We start from the raw sequence: 20,324 nt of genomic DNA, 5'->3' as shown, positions 1-20,324 counted from the left end.
GCTTAATCTTTCAGCAAGTAATTAGTATTTGTATGTAAACCGTTTAGCAACCAGTAGGAGTCCTGAGAGCTAGCGACTTCATTTTTATCCCGTGTACAGCAGTATTACAGCCTCATTTAGGGGGAGTAGCAACAGGAAATTAGGTGGCTGCAGCACCAGATGAGCACAGTTCCTAAATACACAGCTAGTCTTTACAATTTAATTAGTTCTGCTGACTGATGCTGACACTGCTTGCACACTCACAGTTCACTGAAATACAGTCCTGGAGCTGTTGAAACCTGCATTTAAGCAGGACTCGAATTGCAGGCAATAGTTTCTGTACTTGTCCACATATCTATGTTATTTTGTTTAGACTTTTTCAATTTATATATTCTCTCATTAAAAAAAAATAATACATACAGCAAGTTTCTAAAAACCTTTTCTGATCATTTTTCCTTGGTGCACACAGCTATAAATCCTCACGCTACAAATAAAGATGCAACAACAAAGTTCTGATTATTCTCCAGACTTAGTTAAAGGAACCTGCATCAATATGGAACTTCTAAAGAGTGAAAATGAGCTTCATAAAGAAAATACTGTTTTGTGTAGCAGCAGTCCAGAAGATGTCTTCAGACCCTGTGAAACACAACCAGTATCAGTTTGTATGGACACCACCATGCCTACAGGTGACTACACTCGAAGACGTGGGTATACTGAGTCTTCACTTCTCCTGAAGCTTCCCACGGAGGAGTGCACTGGGAGCCATCATACACCTTTCCACTTTGACCGGCATGCTCTGGCCAGAATTTCCACTTCTCCAACTTTAAGGCGTCTACGGATGGCCTCTGCCTCACAAGCATCAACATTTCAGGACTCCTCTAACACAGCTCAGCTAGGGAATCAAAAGGAATACACCAGCTCTCTCCACCACATTTGTAAAAGTCCACCCCGGTGCATTAAATCTTCCTCACTGTCTTTGCCTTCTTGTGTCCATGCAAAATTATTGTCTTCCAAAGTAAAGTCTGAAACAACCATAGTAGATCCAGAGTCTGCCAGCCCCAGATTAAAGTTGTCAATCCAAAAAGATCCTCTCAGTGATGGCAGTCCCAATGAGATGCTCCAAAACTCTTGCCAAGTCAACTCTGTTATGCTGCCTAGGAGACTTCCCCGCCCCAGCCATATGCCACAGGAGGCTATCCAGGTAAGAGGAATGGGATGATGCGACCTCCTTTGCAGTCTTGCATATTCAGTGTTGAGCCACTATGGCCTAATTCTTAACCTGAACTGCCACCCAGCCCATATTCCATTACTATAACAGACCAACTTCTACACTCATCGGTAAGGGAGATTTTTCTTTCCAAATCAAAAAGAGAGCACAGTTTCAGCCATTAGTGACCACGCTGGCCTAGTCTACTGCTAGTGGCATGGCCACTCCTTCCTACACCTGTCCATTCGCCCTGATGGGCCAGTATAACTGCTTGTGGGGCTAGGAAAGAACAAAACTAAGTAACTTATCCAGGACAGGCTTGAGTTTCAGAAGGTTATATTCTTTCCAGAGTCCTTCAGCAGGGTTCTCCATAAGCCCGGGCAACTCTGTATTCTGTTTTACTAAATAGCATTATTTATCCCAGCACAACCGAGAATTAAGTCACTCAATACAGTTGAGCCTAATTTGAGGTTTTCTACTACTGAAGCAAACCTTAAGGTTTAAGAAAGGTCCCATTCCCTTTCTTTGCATCCTCTTACCTAGTTCTGCCATTCATTGCCCCCCTCCATTTGTATGCAGACAAATGTGCAATCTTTTCTGAAAAAAAGAAACTCTGGTGTAGTGAGTACCAGAGTCAGTAAACAAAAAGAAGCAAAAGAGGAGCTAGCCCTCCTCCTTTCCTTGTCAGCTTTTCCTGTTCAGCTTTCCCACATAACAGACCCTGAGGAGAAAAGAAGAGGCACTACACAAGCCAGCTTTGCTGCCATATTCACTGTCAAAGACCTTTCAACAATTGCACAAGTTATATTGAGACACATGCTTGACCCCTTTCTCATGCAAAGCACCGACAGGTTTCACTGAACGTGGATGGTGTCAAATAGTTACATGTCTCTTTATAACTGGTCAGTGTTGTTCCACAAACCAAAGGTACTTTCTCCTCATCAAATATTGAAAACATTTTGGATATCAAATGAGTTCTGCTCCTTTCTCCAAAATAATAGAAATAATTAGCCAGTGTCTAGGTGTATGTAGTATATTTTTCTTAATGAATCAGTACTTTTTTTTTCACAACATTAGATTACTTGCTTGCTTTCTGACCAAGTAACAAGGATATCTTACTTTTTTTTTTCAGAAGAGTGGACTGCCTATACAAAGGTATGCATATATTTGTTTTACCTCATTCTAAGCTTCACTTCTGTATATTTTAATGAATCAACTTCACTAAGACAATCTGAACAATGAGGCATGTATGTGGAATTCTATTTTAATTTGTAGATTTACTTTGTGATGTGCCTGTCACCAGCTTGTTATACTAAACTTTTAATGAGATTTTCTTTTGAAGGTGGCCCTCTCCCTGACATATTTAGCTATATTTCACACAATATTTCAGCTGGATTGTCAGAGAGCTCTGCACTAGGAACTAACTGCGAAAAGGTCTGGCTGTTTGGATTAGTAGGGTCAAATTTCAGCCTGAAGAATGTGAAACATCTCATAATCTTGAGTGGCATTCTTCAAAACTTTGTGGGAGGGAAAAAGGAGCAAAGAAGCTAGCACAATAGCTCAATATTGTTCTCAGATGTAAGCAAAGCAGATCTAGGACTGCTGCTGATCATTAATCCTACAAAATACCTCTCCCACTGATGGTGCAGTGTTCACTTTATTGCATGATTCCCTCGCAGATTTTCAGGGAGGTATGCAGGTGAGTTAGGTACATTAAAAGCATTGATGAGCAAGGCTTGGAGAAGACAGAAGGAGCCTCACAACAAACAGCAGTACATTGGTTTTGTGACTCTACCGTAACGTGTTTCACTTCTTAAGGCAGCATATATCATTATTTGAGCTGTATCTCCTCTTCTTCCCCATATTTACACATTTTTGAGGTACGAGCTCTTTTATTACTAGCAGTTTGCCAACAGGTTTATGTATCAAGTATGTTTATGTTTGGGACTGAGGGGTGGAGAAGGCTGGAACAGTCCATGAATCAACATGCAACACAGTTCCCTAGACAAAGCTTAACAAATGCGTGCATGCACCTGAAATAACACGTTCACTGTAGAAGAGGCTTCCTAGATTTTCTGGATTGTTGCAATTTCCAACCCACTCGTTAACCTTTTGAATTTACAGTAGAAAAAGGGAGAAGGAGATGGGTGGCAGGGAGGGGTGAGAGATCTTTGTGTCTACTTGTTAAAAAAAAGTTTTTCTGCGACTATTATGGGAACAGCCTGCTCTGATCCCATGCAGAATTATAAAGCATTAGCATGGCTCACTGATAGGGTGAAGATCTGTGTGATTAGTAGCAAGTCAGGTGAAAATTTGAAGAATACCACTTTCAAATGGCTAAAAACAGGAGAATATGAAACATTTAGTGCACACACCTTCTCTTGGTGCCATTTGCCTGGCAGCTTCAGAGGGAATCCAGTGTATACCAGCATGTCAGCTAGGATATTGCCTCCGGACTTCCATCCAGACATTCAAAGAAAAAAATAAGAAATCACACAGGGAACATTGCAAGCTTTATTCCTTGTCTACCAGTAGGAAAGAAAGAGAAAGAAAAAAAAAAAAAAAAAGGTTTAGATGATGGACTACAACTTCTATTTCTTGTTTTGACCAATGTTTGAATGTGCAGAAATGTAAAACAATAATCCCCATTTTCTGCTTTTCACTTTTTTGTCAAGTTGAATTTGATCCGCGGTCTGGGCAAGGACTGTATGCAGCTCCTCCCTTACCCAAACCATTAGTCTAACTTCTTAACAGCTAATCCCTTATTATCACAGCCAGAGAAAACTGCTGAAGTGTCAGATTATTCCCTCTGTCTAGAAGAACTTTGGGACAGCTGGCAACCCTCCTCCAACACTGCCTCATATATCATCCAGGGTGAAAACGTGCTGCTGTCTCTCAGTTTTAATGAACATCTCCCCACCCTCAGGTTGTACTTTCAAAAATCTTTCTTTAAGCAGCAGCACTCATTTTAAGCAGCCTTCCCTCACACAGCTCTCAGTAATGTCAGTACATTTCTGTTAACATGGCAACATGCTGAACTGATGCCGATTAAAAATAATCAGCCAAAACAAACAAACCGAAGAATCAGAGGTGCAGCAGACAGAGAGGTGTATGTGGTGGAGACAGGGTGAGAAGCTAAAGTCAACACTGCAGTGGAAGGAAATGTTGATTTAAAAAGTCTTAAATTTACTCTGAGCTCATTTTCTCTTTACCCTGTTCAGTATATCAGGGACTGGGTGCAAAACTGGATTGATTTCCTACAGACATACTGCTAGAGAAGAGTCTTCTCGGTACCTGCTAAGGCAGCTCATTTTCAGTGAGCTGAGACGACTGGGCTCAGCCATCTTGAAGTACTCCTCTTCCTCTTTCAATGTCTCATATACCCATAAGGTGTCTTGCAAACTCTTTAAAGCAGGGAGTCCAAATACCCCTCCTGAGCCATTTGGGTAATAGTGTCATCAACTGACAACTGCTTCAGTACCGTGGCCACCCTAAAATGCTTCTATGTGGTATTCATTTAAATCACAGGCATGTGATTTAAGTATGGGCATTTATATAGATGTCTGTTCTCTGGGACATTTAAAGGTCTTTTTAGGCTAAGATTATGAACATATCGGGACACACACCTCTAAAAAGCACTCTTCTGAAACTCTCCATGCCCTAGAAACAACTATACCCAGGGTGTTTATTTTTCCAGACCATGAGCTGCTTCAGCATCTTTAATAATTTTCCATGTCTTTGTAACATGAACCCATGACATTATCTTGTTTCATAAAACAAGTAGATTTAAAGGAGGAATTATTGCACAGATGATATCTCCTCTTGTGATCAAATTCATCCCTAAAGTACAAGCATTCCTTCCACTCAAGCACTTCAGCACCCTGCCCTTAGTAAGAAAATCAAACCCAAGCTAATGAAAAAAGGCAAAGCTACAGGGTCAGCAGGCAAGAAAAGATGGTAAAACACTGCATACTGACCCTAACGCTGATAAATTGCATCACACAGCACTTTAGTAGTTTCATTTCTCCGGTAAAAATCAACAAAAGCATTTAATATACCTAATATATCTACAGGCATCAGGCCAGATGATCACAGATACCTGTATCTGTACCTTAATCCCTGAAGGATGAGTACATAATTTAGGCATGTAAGTCATTAATCACACCAGACATGTCAGAATGCAAGGGTATATTGTAGATACACATCCAAGTGACCTTAGCATGCTCCCACACATCACAGGCTTGCATTCCTACATTAAGAGCTTGTTTAGACGTATGTGTCTCTGAAGTTGAAGGCCTTTTTTATCTAGGGAAATAACAAGACTTAACTCTGTTACAATGAAACTGTGCTTCCCATTATTCACCTACATAAGTGGTCAACCTCCAAAATATATTATGAAATTGAAGTAGGCAAGATACTTTAAAGATCAGTAACACATTGAATTCACAATAAAATTTTGCCAAGTTGAAATAAATCTCCTGAATTATCCAGTACAGGAGTGACAACTTTTAGGATTATCCTTGTATTATATTGCAGCATCCAGTTTATATAATAATCCAGCTGACCAAGAGATTACATAGTGGAATCACAAGTGGTTTCAGAAGTATCTTAATACAACTGTTTCCAAAACATAAAATTGCACTGGGTAGCACTCAGAGTACCTCATCAGGAAGCAGTCTCCATTGCACTGTTGCAGGCTTGCAGACAACCAAGAAACAGACCCTATCCATAAAAGCTCTCAAACCATGGGCTATGTTTAATTTCATGGTGAAACTCAGAGTTTCACTGCAAATCCCTCAAGATAAATAAAAAGATGTTATGTTCCCCATTCAGAAGGACTATCAGAAAACGAAAAGCTTTTAGAGAAGTCATACGCTGCACATTCTAAACTCCTCAACTCTTAGTTTTCAAGCCCTAATATACTCGTTTCAAGTGCTAAAGTCCCAGACCTGGCCCTCCCGACAGCCTGCAGCCGTCAGTTATTGGGAGTAGACCTTTCCTCTACAATGTACAATTTAGTTGGTTTATCTAAAACAATTGCAAGCAGTGTCACCATCAAATGATAACAAAAAACATAATCAACATAATCTCCCTTTCCTACTATGCAAATAAAATACCAGTTCTCTACCTCAGAAATCACATGCCAGATGATAAATTGTTAAGTAGCTATTTGTGCACTTAAGGGGAAGAGGGGAAAAAAAGCGGGGAAAAAGAAAGGAGAAGGAAAGGAGAGGGAAGGGAGAGGAGGAAAAAAAAAAAAAATAACACGCATGCAAGGTTTCACATCAACTGTCGGAAAAGGGCTAAATATTCCCAGTAAGGTATCTGCCTAGGCAAAGAATATAAAAGAATGATACTTAACTAACTAAAATTATTACATACAATAAATGGAGACTAAAAAAAGATAATTTTTCTATGTGCACACACACTTCACATCTCCTTCCTCAGCTACTTTATTACCGACCCTTTGAAATCAGATGCAGTCTGCTTGCATCAGGCAATGGTAGACAGCGGAATAGCAGCTGCAGACACCAGTCATTCTGCAACCATATGCTAACACCATTAATTAGGTATGGGTGTGAATTATTAGAAAAATTCGAGAAAGTATTTAATATGCACCAATAATTTCTGTATTTGAATGCAAGCAGCCTCTGGCACAAACACACCGTTGGATACAAAATGCCTGTGTCATTTCACTTGATGGATCTACACCACTGACAATGCCCTCCATTAATAACAACAATAGTTGGAAAGAGTTATTTGTTTCAGATCAGCAGGGCTGCTGATTCACGTTATATTCAAAATACAACATATCTGAATTAGCAAAAAGAATCTTTAAAGATTTAGAAATAGAATGACACAAACTAGCTACAAGGTTAAATATAATAAAACAACAACAACAAACACTGAACTGTAAGACTCTACTGTCTTTTCCTGATATCTCCTGAGTTATACGAAGGTCAAAAGTACTGGCACATGTCAACTAGAAGCATAGTATGTAACTACTCCTTTGAACTCCAGTGCCAAAAATATCCTGAAATCTCACCTTGTTTTCTGTTTAATCTTAGAAAAACACAGGAGTTTCTCATATTTAAATTCTCTGAGTACCCCTCTTCTGAGGCAGGCCGTGACTACAAACACCTCAATCTCAGCAGCACTGTGCACTTGGAAAGATAACGGGATATCTGCTGTTGATCACTGAAGTTTTCTTCTCATTTTTCCTATAATACCTTATGTCATAGCCACAGTGATTTAGATTTTAGCTCATTTGCTCCCACATCAGCAAGGAGCACTTCAGGAATTTCCTCTGCAGCCATGAGAGGAGGGAGATGACACGTGTTGTTGTTGCCTCTTGCAGATCAGCCGAGCGCAGGCGTAGCTCTGTCGTAGTGAGTCTGCCGGGACTCGAGGTGTTCCCTGGAGACCTCCTGGTGTCAGACAGTGCCTTGGACTACCTGCCCCACGCAGCCCTGCTGCTAAATGCAGGTCAGATACAGGGTGGGGTTTGCTCGTCTGAGCCCCGAAAAAGCTGTGACAGGCATGTGTATGCGTGCAGGCTGGGAAGGGAGGGAGGTTCGGTGCAGTGATGACACGCGAGACAGCAGAGCCAAAATGGGGGATTCTGTTAAGCAAAACCAAAGCGCCTACAGTGCTCATAAAATTTTCTCTTGATTTATTTTTCTTCTGCATTTTATTGTTGAATGCAAAATGTAAGAGGTAGTTGAGGGAGGCGGGACATATTATGTCCCTCCTCCACAGGAGAATCTGGTGCCCAAGTCAGGATTTCCATCTGCAAGCAGTCGAGTTACAAATGCTTATCTCATAGAATCATTAAGGTTGGAAAAGACTTCCAAGATCATCTGGTCAGACCATCCCCCTACCACCAATGTCACCCACTAAACCATGTCCCTAAGCACCACATCCATCCTTTCCTTCAACACCCCCAGGGACGGTGACTCCACCACCTCCCTGGGCAACCCGTTCCAATGCCTGACTGCTCTTTCTGAGAAGAAGTATCTCCTGTTTCCAACCTAAACCTCCCCTGGTGCAACTAGAGCCCATTCCCTCTAGTCCTATCACTAGTTATCTACGAGAAGAGGCCAATCCCCAGCTCCCCACACCTTCCTTTCAGGTAGTTGCAGAGAGCAGTAAGGTCTCCCCTGAGCCTCCTCTTCTCCAGACTAAACAACCCCAGTTCCCTCAGCTGCTTCTCACAGGACTTGTGTTCCAGGCCCTTCACCAGCTTCGTAGCCCTTCTCTGGACACATTCCAGGGCCTTGATGTTTGAGCAGAGGAAAGAGAGAGCCCCTTGCTACCCTTTCAATTAGTGCTCTAACCACAAAGGCAGCAAACCCAACTCATTGCTACATGTTGTTCATTAGACCTTCCAACATGGAAGTGTAGACCTGTGAGCAGTTTCTACAAATCTCTCTTGTGGAATACGGTATAGTGCACAGGTGATTGCCAAAGACTAGAATATGCTGGTGACCAGAGATCAAAATTTTCCACACAAAAATAAATAAATGGGGGTTATAAATATAAATATATTTATTTATTTATATAAATATTTATTTATAAAAATAAATAACCAGCAGTTTCACAAAAGCAAATAACACAGCCATCCCCAGAAACAATGGCCAAGGCCTTCAAAATTCAAAAGGAGAAGGTTTCAACTGCAATTCCCAGTGACACACAGGCCTGAAGGTAGGTACCATAAATTTAGAAAATCCTTCCATATTTCTTGCTGTACAACCATAGCCATCTCTAGCCTCCCACCAGTGCATTCCTACATCTGGATTCCCAGCCTTCCCTGGGCCTCTCTGAGGACCATGAGTTACAGCATGCACCACTGTGCTAGCCCCATGACAGCTCTGAGGCTTGGGGATTTTAGGACTGCTTATACATGGGTGCTTTACAGCTGTGATCCCATGGACACTACTTTCCACAAAGATATTCATTCCTACTGTTGTAGAGAGTACTCTGTACAGCCAATGATACTTTTACAGTATAGCACATTTAAAAGATTCGTACAAAGTACCATAAGTACCTGCATAATTCCAAGACACCACTAATGAGAAGATGTAGGCTAATTCTTCTTTCAAAACAATGGATATCTTTAAGAATTGGCCTGAGGTACGATGCATTTCCCCATGTTAAAAATTGTCAGTCACAAACTGATCATCTGCAGCAAGCAGGAAAGTTCAGCATCAGCCAAGATCCCATCAAAGATAGACATCATCCCAACAACCTTAATGGCTTTTAAGTCTGGTGCACAAACTGACGAAAAAAAAGTACTAAATTTGAGCCAAGTAAAGTATGGTATATCGGTCTTCATTAAGGGGAAAAAGCATAAATAACAGTTTTATTTTTAGCTATTTGTTTCTTTACTGATAATACATTTGTTTTACCCATTAGAGTCCAAAAAGCCAAGGTGGCCGTTTGCCAAAAGAGGAGTTGTGAGTATTTCACCATGTTTTTCCCTTGCACTGACCTTGCTTTCTCACACAACTAACCCAAACCTGGGTAAAAAGAGTTTCTTCACTGTACTTCCCTTGAAGAAAGGCAGCCAGCAGGTGAGCTGAGCATGGAATTCTCAGCTACCTCTGGGACCGAGCACCTGCTTGGTCGTTCGTCTGCAATGAAGGTAGGGTGACTCCAGCACAGCCTCCAGTGACACTGCACATAACGTGTGAGAAGACAGCTAGCACCCTCATCCCCCAACCGCACCAAGGTGATGGAGCACATGGTGGCTGTGGCAGGCTCTGCCATGGGTAATGTCACTAGGGTCATGGTCCTGCATCTTGTCCTGCATCTCATCCACCCGAGCCGCACCCCTGAGAGGCTGCTCCAGGCAAAAGCCTTGGTAGTTCAGTCACATTCTTGTTTCAGACTCATTGTGTTATGCATTTTCTGCATGCCAGCCCAAACTTTACTTGCCTGATATGGAAGGTATTTAAGCTTCACCTTTCCAGCTGGCTTTTTAGATGCATTCTTACACCTTTCCTGTCCTCATGGGTGCCCTGATGCTCTCCAATGAAAGCACACACCAACACCCTTCAGTTAATTTCCTTTTCTAACACTATCCCTTGTCTTCTGTTATGAAAATTTTCACTTGCAATGGTATCTAAATTTCTTTTCAAAATCATTCGCAAGTGTCTTGATAACTTTCTACCCCTGAAGATGTAATCATGAACCTTCCCTATCCATTTTTTTTAATATTTTATTTTCTAAATCTCTACTGTCAAAGAAAAGTTTATGCAAGTAAACCAAATACTTGGATTAGCACATATGAGTTCCCACTTCATTTGACAGCATTTATATAGAATTTCAAGGAGCACAGCCTAAACCACAGTTTAGACTTTGAAATATTTGAAATTTGCAATAAAATACAGTTAATATTTAGTCAAGTGATTTCTGATATTATTACACGGCATAAAATTTAATATATATAAATGCACTTTTAGTGCGTTGGTTAAGCATGGTGCATCGCTTTTCAAGATATCTTGCAGAACTAAGAGTTCAGCTTAAATTGTGAATTTCAAATATTATATAGTTAAATACATATTTCAAAGTTGGTTTGAGCTCAGTGCCTAAAATTCAGACAATAGAAATCCATAAGGTATGAATACATAGTTCCAGAGAGCAGATAAAACTTAGCGATACTCCTTATAAATCTAAGTTCACAGAACTAAATTTGGGTTCCTAAACGTTGCTTAAACATTTTATATGGCACTGCTAGCCTGAAAAATAAAGCCAAACCAAAAGTGGTTGTTTTTCTTTCATGATCCCTTACAAGGACAGAATCCGGTTAAGTTTTCTAAAATCTCATTTTACAGACACTGCTATGCAGCTGACCAAAGAAGTTATTTTTAATGCAAAACTCAAATTAAAATAAATAAAATAATCTCCCGAGATTTATATACCTAAGACGGCAGGAAGAAGATTTCAGATATGAGTTTGCTGTCCCATAATTCTGGCTGTGCTGGAGGAAACAAAATATTTATTTGTTTCATATTGTGGTGGTAGCCCATTGTCTGTTGCCATACCAATGATCTGCCCTGCCAAAGACCGTTGTGTTACATAAATAAGATCTTACACACCCACACCTCAAAGCCACCTACACACACCACCCATAAGCACAAATAAACCTGCCATCGCTGTCTCATCTCTGAGTAGGAGAGCATGGAAATATAAGAAAATCACGTGGTTAAGGGCAAGCTCCTTACAGATCAAAGCAAGGTTATTGAGCTGAGTAAACTCCTTATTGGTCTTCAAAACACTGTATGAATCAGGAGTGGTTTTTTTGTTGTTGTTAAACAGGGTAAAGACAAACACAAGCAAGATCTGGAAAACTGTCTTTCAACTGTTAAGATCATAGATTGCGGCACATATGATTTCTGCTGTTTCAAGGTATCAAAATATTCAGTATACTGTACCATGAAAGCTATCTGTTAAGCTCTAAAAGATGGAGATAAAACTTTTGTCTTACTTTCAAGTTACCATATTTTATTACGTTAATCTGGATATGAAATGCATTTTGAAAGTCCTTTGGTACCTTGATTTTACTATCTGAAAAACAGGAGGCTATCTTCCATCTCTGCTTTCCAGCAGCACCAGTACAACATATTACATTCATTAGCCTTTGCAAGCTGCCCACTATTTTTTGGTACAGCATCCTACAAACATAAGCTATCATTCTGTGCTACTTTCAAATTCGCTGTGTTTATGTTATGAATATTTTGGAGGAAAATGTCAGGTTTTTTAATATTTTTAATGAAAACTTCAAACTTTCAGCAGAAGAATTGCTAATACTGTCAGCCAGACTATGTACGTGGGTAAATAGATTATAGATTCTTTTCATACAGTCTGAAGGAGTTGATGTGACAGTCAATTATTTTTTCTTCTTCCTCAATCAATAGAGTAAATCTTGGCATGAGTTTATAAAGGCTCAACAGACTGAGCAGAAAGATGTCAACAGCCGGTTGGAAGTGAAAAAAGAAGAAGCGGTGTGGGAACTTTTCACAAGTGAATGCACTTACTTTCTGGATCATTTGCTGGTTCTCAAGATGGTAACTTAAGATTTCATTTCTCAAGAATGATGAAACATTATTTGCCCTGTTGCAGCACAGCAGACATAAAGCCATCTGTAACCTCTCACTTGGCGTCTACAGGGGAATGATAGGCTCTTGCTTCCCAAACCCTCCTTCACTTTCCACACACACACCCCCCAAAAAAAAAAAAAAAATCTCAGTTTTATTATTAGTTCAAGGAAAAACAGAGAAAATGTTTCACTAATCTTATCTGTTGCTGAGTAAGTAATCTAGACAGTACAATAGGTACTACAAAGTAAAGGGGATAAATAGGGAGTGTGTTGAATTCCTCCTTGGTGGAGCAGCACAGAAAGGGACGGGAAAGGGAACAACAGGTCCAAGGTAGGATGGAAGTGTCCTTACTTATAGACTCTTTGGTTAGCGACCTGAGAAGGTAAAAAAGGTGAATCCTGGGAAGGATGAGAATAACAGGAGACATGCAGCCCCCTTTCTGAGTCTTACATAACACCTCAAAGACAAACCTTAGCCAGCCCCACATGACCTGTGTTCAGTCCACACCAGCTTCCCAAACTCTGCTGCCAAATAAATACACTGAATTTAGGTGTCCAGTTTTACAGATACTTGCTATTCTAAGTATTTCCCAGCATTCAAGTATTTCACTGATTTTAATGAGTACCCATAGGGAACTTTATCGCCATAAGTCCCCTTTAAGTTCTCAGGTCAACCGTTTGTGGCAGCTAAAGAATTATGCAAGGCTAAGCAAACACTCTCGCTAGTTCTTCAGTCTTAGCACATAGGTGATGGGTTTTCTTACATTAATGCTTTTCACACACATACTAAAAATTCCACTTAATAATCTACATTTCTTAAGCCTTTTTCAGCTTCAGGCCAGATTCAGCACAGCTCCAAGATCACTGTCAGAGCTTAGGTAATATAGCATCTTAGCAGCCAATAAATACAAATGCAGTTTTCACTCAACACAGATTAATAGAACAGTCCAAAGAGATGAAAGCCTTCACAAGTCCTTTGCTTATGCTATTCCAACATTTTTTTTCTTTTCCATAGTAACTTCAACTTGCGTAGCATGGGTTAAGAAGGAAAGCATTTAGAAAAGTCACAGAACTCTGTGATTCTACAATTCTGATGCTATTAATTCCTACACACTAGAACTCTGATGCTATTAATTTCTTCACACAGACCTGCAGGGAGATCAGCAGCCCATGTCAGACAGAGAACATGGCAGGGACGTTGCTACTTATGTGGTAGCTGCAGAAGACCTCAGAGCCAACACTCGTACCCTGCTCCTTACACAAAGCCCTGTTTAGCCTTCAGGCATGGCAGAAAAATTTTCTCACAGCATCATCTTCTGCTCTCTCCAAAATCAAAAGATCTTTTCAAAAGAGTTACATGTTCTTTTCATTAAAATAATTATATATATATACACTCATATATAAAATTACATATATATAATGGGCAAAACTGCTAAATAACATGCATTTGTTTTGTTTTTAAAGATATTTATGAACACTCTAAAATACCTCCAGAGTAAAGAATTTCTCTTGGATGTGGATATATGGAAACTCTTTGCAAACTTGGAGGAGTTAAACAAGGTGAGTGGAAAAAAAAAAAAAAAAAAAAAAGGGTGGGGAATCTTACTGAGATTAGAAACCAATCAGTCCAGTAAAAGGAGATGAGGATCCATCAGTAAGGTCTTTATTCAGATTCAATGCCCGTGATAGGAAATGAGTTCAAATAATCAGTCTTTCCATCATTTCTGCTTGGTATTTCTATGGGGGTCATTAGTGCAAATTCCCACGTGCCTCCAGCAAAAGATAAACAGGCATGGAGGAGAGTTCATTCAACAGTTGTTTCTGAAGTAAACAGGAGTTTGAGACAAGTTCTCAAAAGTAAAGTCCTTTTAAAAGGATTTGTGAAAGTAAACATCAACTACACAGTTCTTACCGCAAAACTAAGAATGATAAAATAACTCCAATAACAAGTTTCCTTTCTCAAACGTGGGCACAAAGACCTTGTTATCTACTAAGCCACTCTTGTAGAGCAAGGAAAAAGAAAATGATGACCATCCCTCTCCAGCCAGGGTTTCCCCCGGCGTGGCTATCCCCAACACCGAGCTGATGCTCTGCATCCATGTACTACTCACCCTCCAGCTTCCAGGAGGAAGGAAGGGGAAGACGAGGCTTGGCTGTGATGTGCTCTCACTCTTTGCCACTTGTGGCCAGATGCTTGGAGATCATTTTCAGCTCCTGAAAGTTAAAGCAGCCGATAAGTCCAGAATTGCTTTTACAGAGCTTTATTAGCAATGTGGAAGTTTTTCTTGTCTTTAGAGCACTTTTATGGGACAAATATAAACCCAACAAGCACCTCAACCTTAGCAGCAAAGTGATTTTTGGAAGGGGCTCTTCAGCTGCAAAAGTTTAATGTCTGCTCATAATCATGTCTTAAATAAATTGGCTATTTCAAGTTCTTTCCCTTACTGTTACACCCTTGCCTTAACCACTAACATCTCACTTTTTAGGCAAAACAAAAAGAGCAGGAAAGCTCTTCAGAGCAGGGACAATTAACTAGAGATCAAATACATGAGTAAGTCACCTTTGCTCAGTAGCTGACCACTCACCAGGTGGACATATTCAGAAGTAGAATGAAGGAGGTTTTAGCTGATGTGTTTCACCTTGTGCTTGTCGTGGACAAAAATCATACAAGCAGCCATCTATTAGAGTTCAGCTGATGTGTAGTTTCTGATCTGTTTCATTGTTACTTAAAGAAGGTGTGCCATTCTGGGAACACAAATACTTTGAGCTTGGTTGGAGCTTGATAATGACTTGGGAGAATTATCTTCAATAAATTTTCCGTTTTGTTTTTTCATTTTGTTGTCCATATTAATGAGGATGAGAAAGGATCATTTATTGTGCATAGCTATACATAAAAGAGTGGTCTAATGTAGGAAAAAGTAGCTTCTCTCAATGCCTTTTATGCCTTTTTCATGCACTTTACAGTATGCATTTCTTCTTGAGAGCAGGCTGAATCCATAAAAAAATGCATGCTGTAAAAGGTGCAAAATGAACCCTTGTCCTATAAGCAACCCTGCCCCCATAAGTACACCAAACAAAGCAATGAATACAGCTAAAACAACAACTCATAACAGTATCACAAAGGGTGATGTTACCTTCCGGTCACAGGGAAATACCAGGTAATGCAACAATGTAACATAAGAAAATTTTTCAGGAGAACTATGCCTGAAGAAGATGACAAGGTTGATAAACACCTGGGAAATCCTTCAAACACCTCTGAAGCCCCTTGTACATCCGAGGCTGCTGTATGCTTTAACCATGGGCAGTGTAGAGTTTGGGTTCCTGCCAATGTGCTGAACGTATACAGATCTGTCTTTGAGACTGACCAAAACTTTGGCCAAAAGCTCAGTCTGGTCATGAACATGAGTGCAAACAGTTTGGGAGGTGAGCAGGGGTTTAGGAGCAGGCTTTCACCCACTTCTGACTGACAGTGTGGGAACACAGAACGTTTTAATTTAACTTACAAGAAATATGGGGGTTTCATTTTATATCATTTTATAGAAATTTCCCACACATCCCAGAGCATGAAACAAATTCAAAGTATGAAAGATGGCGTCCTCTTCAAAAGAATGTGGTCTCCTTCAGTTGTCACAGCTCTGTCACACACAATGTTTTCCAGTAGATACCATTCATCCATTGTAATTTACAATGTTGACTCCTATCAAATACAGCTACTACTGTAAAATAAGTTCAAATGAAATAACCACAATCCTGTTTCAAAGCTTTTGTCATATGGCATTATCATGATGTAACTGGGTATTTGTATAGATTTACTTTATCTTCTGACTGATTAAAAAGCTCTGGGTGTAATTCTGATGCTAATTCTGGCAACATCAGGGAGACAAGCATAGGTGCCTCATGAGGTCTGAAGCCTTTGAAGAGACCAGGAATGAGAAATAAAGTTGTCTTAAACTTAGGCAGATCAGTCATACTAATTTCTCTTTTTTCCCCATTGCTTAGATAAGTCTCAGTTTTGTGGAAAGTGTTTTTGAAATTGTGAAGGAACATGTCAGCGAGTCAGGGTCGCCTACGGATTTCATCTCCATACTCAGAAAGGTAACATAATCAGAAGCATTCTTGTTTAATCTCAGCAGATCCTTGCAATGGACCATTTGTCACAGCATGTAGGTTGCCTTAAAGCAGTCAAGTCAGTCAAGGACATGCCATCTGTCACAGGCAGTTTGGTCTTAGCCTCAAGTACCTCCTGTCAGTAGGACATTTTTATTTTTATTCATTGAAATGTCTGAGGTGGTCATGGAAAGCTGCCCTGTATGTGGAACAGAGCATGGAAAGATTTTCCCTTCCTGGGGAACCACAGCCCAGACCTTGTGGAGACATTGCCATCAACAGAGCCAAGCTTCTCACTCTGTGGGAGAGGTTTCCCTGAGACCAGACCCTGGTCCTGTCTCCAGATGTACCCTGCTTCCTTCCAATCATCGTGTGAATCCTTCCTTTACTTCATGGACCAGATCCACAGATGTATTTAAGTGATTAATTAAGATCTCAATGGGATATGCATTTTGGCCTGTGTCTGCTAAGTGAAAGGCGGGCACAGACCCTTTCCCTAGGTACAAGGAAATCTAAGGTAAAACCACGTTACAAAACCAAAAGGGTTGTTCCTGCCTTTGTCATGACATTTTTCTTTCTTGACAAGATTCCAAGCCTCTTTTGCAGTTCTTCCAGGGTGAGCTCTGCCAGACGCACCAGATTTATTGCCTCAATTATACATCCGCTGTCTTCTACTTGGAAAACCTGAGACAGAGAGAAGATTTTGGCATCTACCTGAAAGTAAAGTGATGGTTTTGTTTTAGTTGTTGTTGTTGTCTTTGGGCTTTCTGCCTTATGAAAGGATTTTAACAGCAGGCTAGAAAAGTTCACTGGAAGCAAAACTGTTTAAGTAGCATTTTACACAGATAATTAAACTGCAGGGAATAATCATGCATATGAAGTCCTTCAGAGTGTATGTTCTCCTGTGCATGTGAAAGTCCATATTTGTAATTTAAAACAGGCAAGAGTGGAAAGCTAGAAGGGAAAATCTGGCTGCATTTCTGCAGGCAGAAAATACATACTGCCAGCATCGAGCATGTGATGTTTTGCACATAATCCATTGACACAGTGACCTACACCTTAACAAAGTGAAATGGATACAAGAAAAATAAATAAAAAAAAAAAAAGCCACATTGTAAAACCGCTCTAATGTATTTTCCTTTGATACATGTCCAGCGTATCAGCTTGGTTTAAATGTTGAATGGGATCACAGTGTATAGGGTATTACGTGCTCTAGAAGATGACCGGGCTCAAGGGTATTCGCTAATCCACATCCCCTCATAGAGGAAGCAGCATCCTGGACAGCACAGCAAGCAACCACTCTGCAATGGCAGTGATTTAGCTCTATGGTTTGGCTTGACTACAGATAAAACAAATGTAGAACTTGGTATCAAACCACTATCAGTAGATGAATGTTTACGTCCCTCATGTAAGGCTGAAAAGAGCTATCAGGCAAGTCTTTGTAAAGTTAAAACAATAGCGCAGGCTCTGTCTCTGCTGACACCGTGTCTGCCTGAAAGCACTAACTGCATCCAGGGTAGCTGCAGGGCTCGTGGGGAGGAGGCTCTGCTATTTCTGACTTATCATAAGCAGACCAGTGTAAAAGCTTAAGACTGATCTTCAACGTTACAAGCTTAGCAAGAGAAACCTAAAGAAGAGGGCTTTTCTTTTCATAAAAGCCTCAAACGCTGCAGCTTTCAGGGACATCACTCCCTCTGACAAGGGTTTCAGACACTCATGCCTAGGAGAAAGGTCACCAGTGGAAAGTAGCAGTTGAACATAAAAATTGGCCTTCAAATGAGACTGAGGTTTTCCTGATGAAATTAAAATGGCAAACAAATAAGAACACAGCTTCATCCACCAGCGTGGCCACAGCATCTGAAATGGGAAGGTGCAGCGTGTTTCCCCCTGTAAAGAGGTGGAGCCTTTACACTGCCCTTGCTCTCACTGTGTAAGAAGTTGGTCTTTAATTAGCCCTTGTCTCATTACAGCTGATGATACATAAAGCTGTTTGCTACCTACCTGCCAGAGAGCAAAAGGAGGCCTAAGAGCAGTGTTCTTTGTCTTCGGCAGTGGTGTGAACAAAACGAACAGTGCAAGAGACTGCACCTGCCGGAGCTGCTGGTCGCTCCTTTGCATCGACTGACCCGCTATCCCCTCCTCCTAAACAATATCTGGAAGAGGAGCACTGATGAAATGGAGAAAGGCTCTATCTGGTCAGTTAAAGAGAAGGTGGAAAAGTCCATACGTAAGTAGCTAAGGTTAAAATTCAAGTGTGCAATTAACAATTAGCAAGCTATGTGGTTTTTGTGCATGTGCTTTGAGTGTAAATGGGTCCGGTCTCCCTGCAGAGATGCAATGAGGACACGCATGCCTTTCTACAATCCTGAGTCCTTCCTCATTCTGTAGGAAATGATTGGTGCCGCCCCTGTGCTCTCTGAGCAAGGTCACAGGACTCCCAAATCAGTGAGTCACTTGTATGTGCTCAGAATCATCTGCAGTGACATGGAAACAATTAAAAGCAGATCACAAATTGGAACAAATAAAGAAAAATCTCAAACAAAGAAGTCTTTGACTTGGATTTATGTCTAGGGAGGATTTGCTGGGGCTAACCCTTAATAGGATGAAATACCACTCACAAGGGGGATATTATGCCAGTGACCTTTTGCTAAATGACAGGGTCCTACCACGTAAAGTAGCAGAAGAGCTATCGCAGGTACAGATTTTTCCTACTTATTGTAGGAAAAGGAAGGATTGGTCCAGGCAGATTTTTCTTTCCTGGATTCTGTTTTAAGTAATTAAATTATTAATTCAGTCTTGTTCAGGAAGCCATAAACACAGCTGTAAGTGCCTTATGGTCTCCTATCAGGAGACAGGTTTATTCTCTAAAGTCATATCGCAGCCCACGCAAACCAAAGACAAGACAAGCATTTGGGAAAATGCCCATCCTGCCAATCTTGGCAGGAGGAGGCGCCTGGCAGCACTGCATCCCCACCTGCAGAGCAGGGTGCTGCACACCCCGAGGGACAGGGAGGTGCATGGCAAGGGGCCACTGCTGCCCAGTCTGGACCTCTCAGCTCCTCAGCATGACCTCCAAGTGCTGAGCTTTGGGCGAGAGAAGGACTCTTTTTCCTGCTCTTGCTGAGTTTTGTGGAGGAAAAAGGGCAGGGGCTCTTTCCAGGTGTTTCCCCAGTACCCACCAAATTTAAGTGTGACATTGGAGCGAGGATTAAAGCTCTGGTCCTCCTTGCAAATCAGGGTCCAGTCCAAAAAACGACAGCTCATGGAGCAGTGACCCTGTGAAGGACTGAATGCTGCTGTTCTTCTCCCCATCCTGGAGGCTGAAGGTTTAAACATCTCTTCGGGAGATGAGACAAAGCACATGTCTTCCAGACGTAGATAAACACAGGGCTCCTGCTTCCTGGATAAATACTCCAATGACAGAATTACCACCTACAAGAGAGACTTGAATCCTTTCTCTTATCGACAGATTTTGTGAGGAGCCTGGCCTTACAGCCACACAACAAACAGACCCAGCACAGAACAGGTCTCAGAAAAATAAAGTGTTTTTTGTCACTATATGATGTGGCTCTGCTGGGAAACTCTGCTGACCTATGAAGAGTTTAGTCATTGTCTTCAGTGAGGCAAGGACTTCATCCAGGGTTTCATACATGAGGATCTTTGGCTTCCACTGAAGAAAATCAGTATTCAACATCTTCTAGAAACAGGCCTATTTTTGCCAGTACTGGCAGTAACTGATGCTTTACATATTTCAGGGGATCTGGAAGGCAAAGTCAAGTGGCTGGACAACTTTCAGAAGTTCCGGCAGCTGCATGAGGTCATAATTTGGCCTCAAATCTGGGATCGTGACAAGAGATTCTTTGTCCCAGAGGTAAGCACTTTAAGGGCATTTTTCCTTGTGGAAGGAAGGCATAGCTTCCTATCTTTACA

The 20,324-nt window shown here is 41.0% G+C and overlaps 1 protein-coding gene across 1 annotated transcript in view; it reads left to right on the top strand.

Annotated features, from left to right (window-relative positions):
* Window positions 1-475: 475 nt before the first annotated feature.
* PLEKHG7 (pleckstrin homology and RhoGEF domain containing G7) overlaps window positions 476-20,324 on the top strand; it is a 31,671-nt gene continuing 11,822 nt past the window's right edge. Inside the window, exons 1-11 of the mRNA XM_040544778.1 lie at window positions 476-1,180; window positions 3,961-4,112; window positions 7,545-7,672; window positions 9,602-9,642; window positions 11,507-11,596; window positions 12,106-12,255; window positions 13,752-13,847; window positions 16,287-16,382; window positions 17,001-17,114; window positions 18,447-18,621; window positions 20,150-20,265. Of these exons, the coding sequence (XP_040400712.1) occupies window positions 476-1,180; window positions 3,961-4,112; window positions 7,545-7,672; window positions 9,602-9,642; window positions 11,507-11,596; window positions 12,106-12,255; window positions 13,752-13,847; window positions 16,287-16,382; window positions 17,001-17,114; window positions 18,447-18,621; window positions 20,150-20,265 (1,863 nt within the window). The remainder of the gene's footprint in view (window positions 1,181-3,960; window positions 4,113-7,544; window positions 7,673-9,601; window positions 9,643-11,506; window positions 11,597-12,105; window positions 12,256-13,751; window positions 13,848-16,286; window positions 16,383-17,000; window positions 17,115-18,446; window positions 18,622-20,149; window positions 20,266-20,324) is intronic.

This window comes from Cygnus olor, chromosome 1 (assembly GCF_009769625.2).
Source record: "Cygnus olor isolate bCygOlo1 chromosome 1, bCygOlo1.pri.v2, whole genome shotgun sequence".
Lineage (NCBI taxonomy): Eukaryota > Metazoa > Chordata > Aves > Anseriformes > Anatidae > Cygnus > Cygnus olor.
The sequence above is the reverse complement of the archived record's forward strand: the minus strand, read 5'-3'. Positions and strand labels throughout refer to the sequence as shown.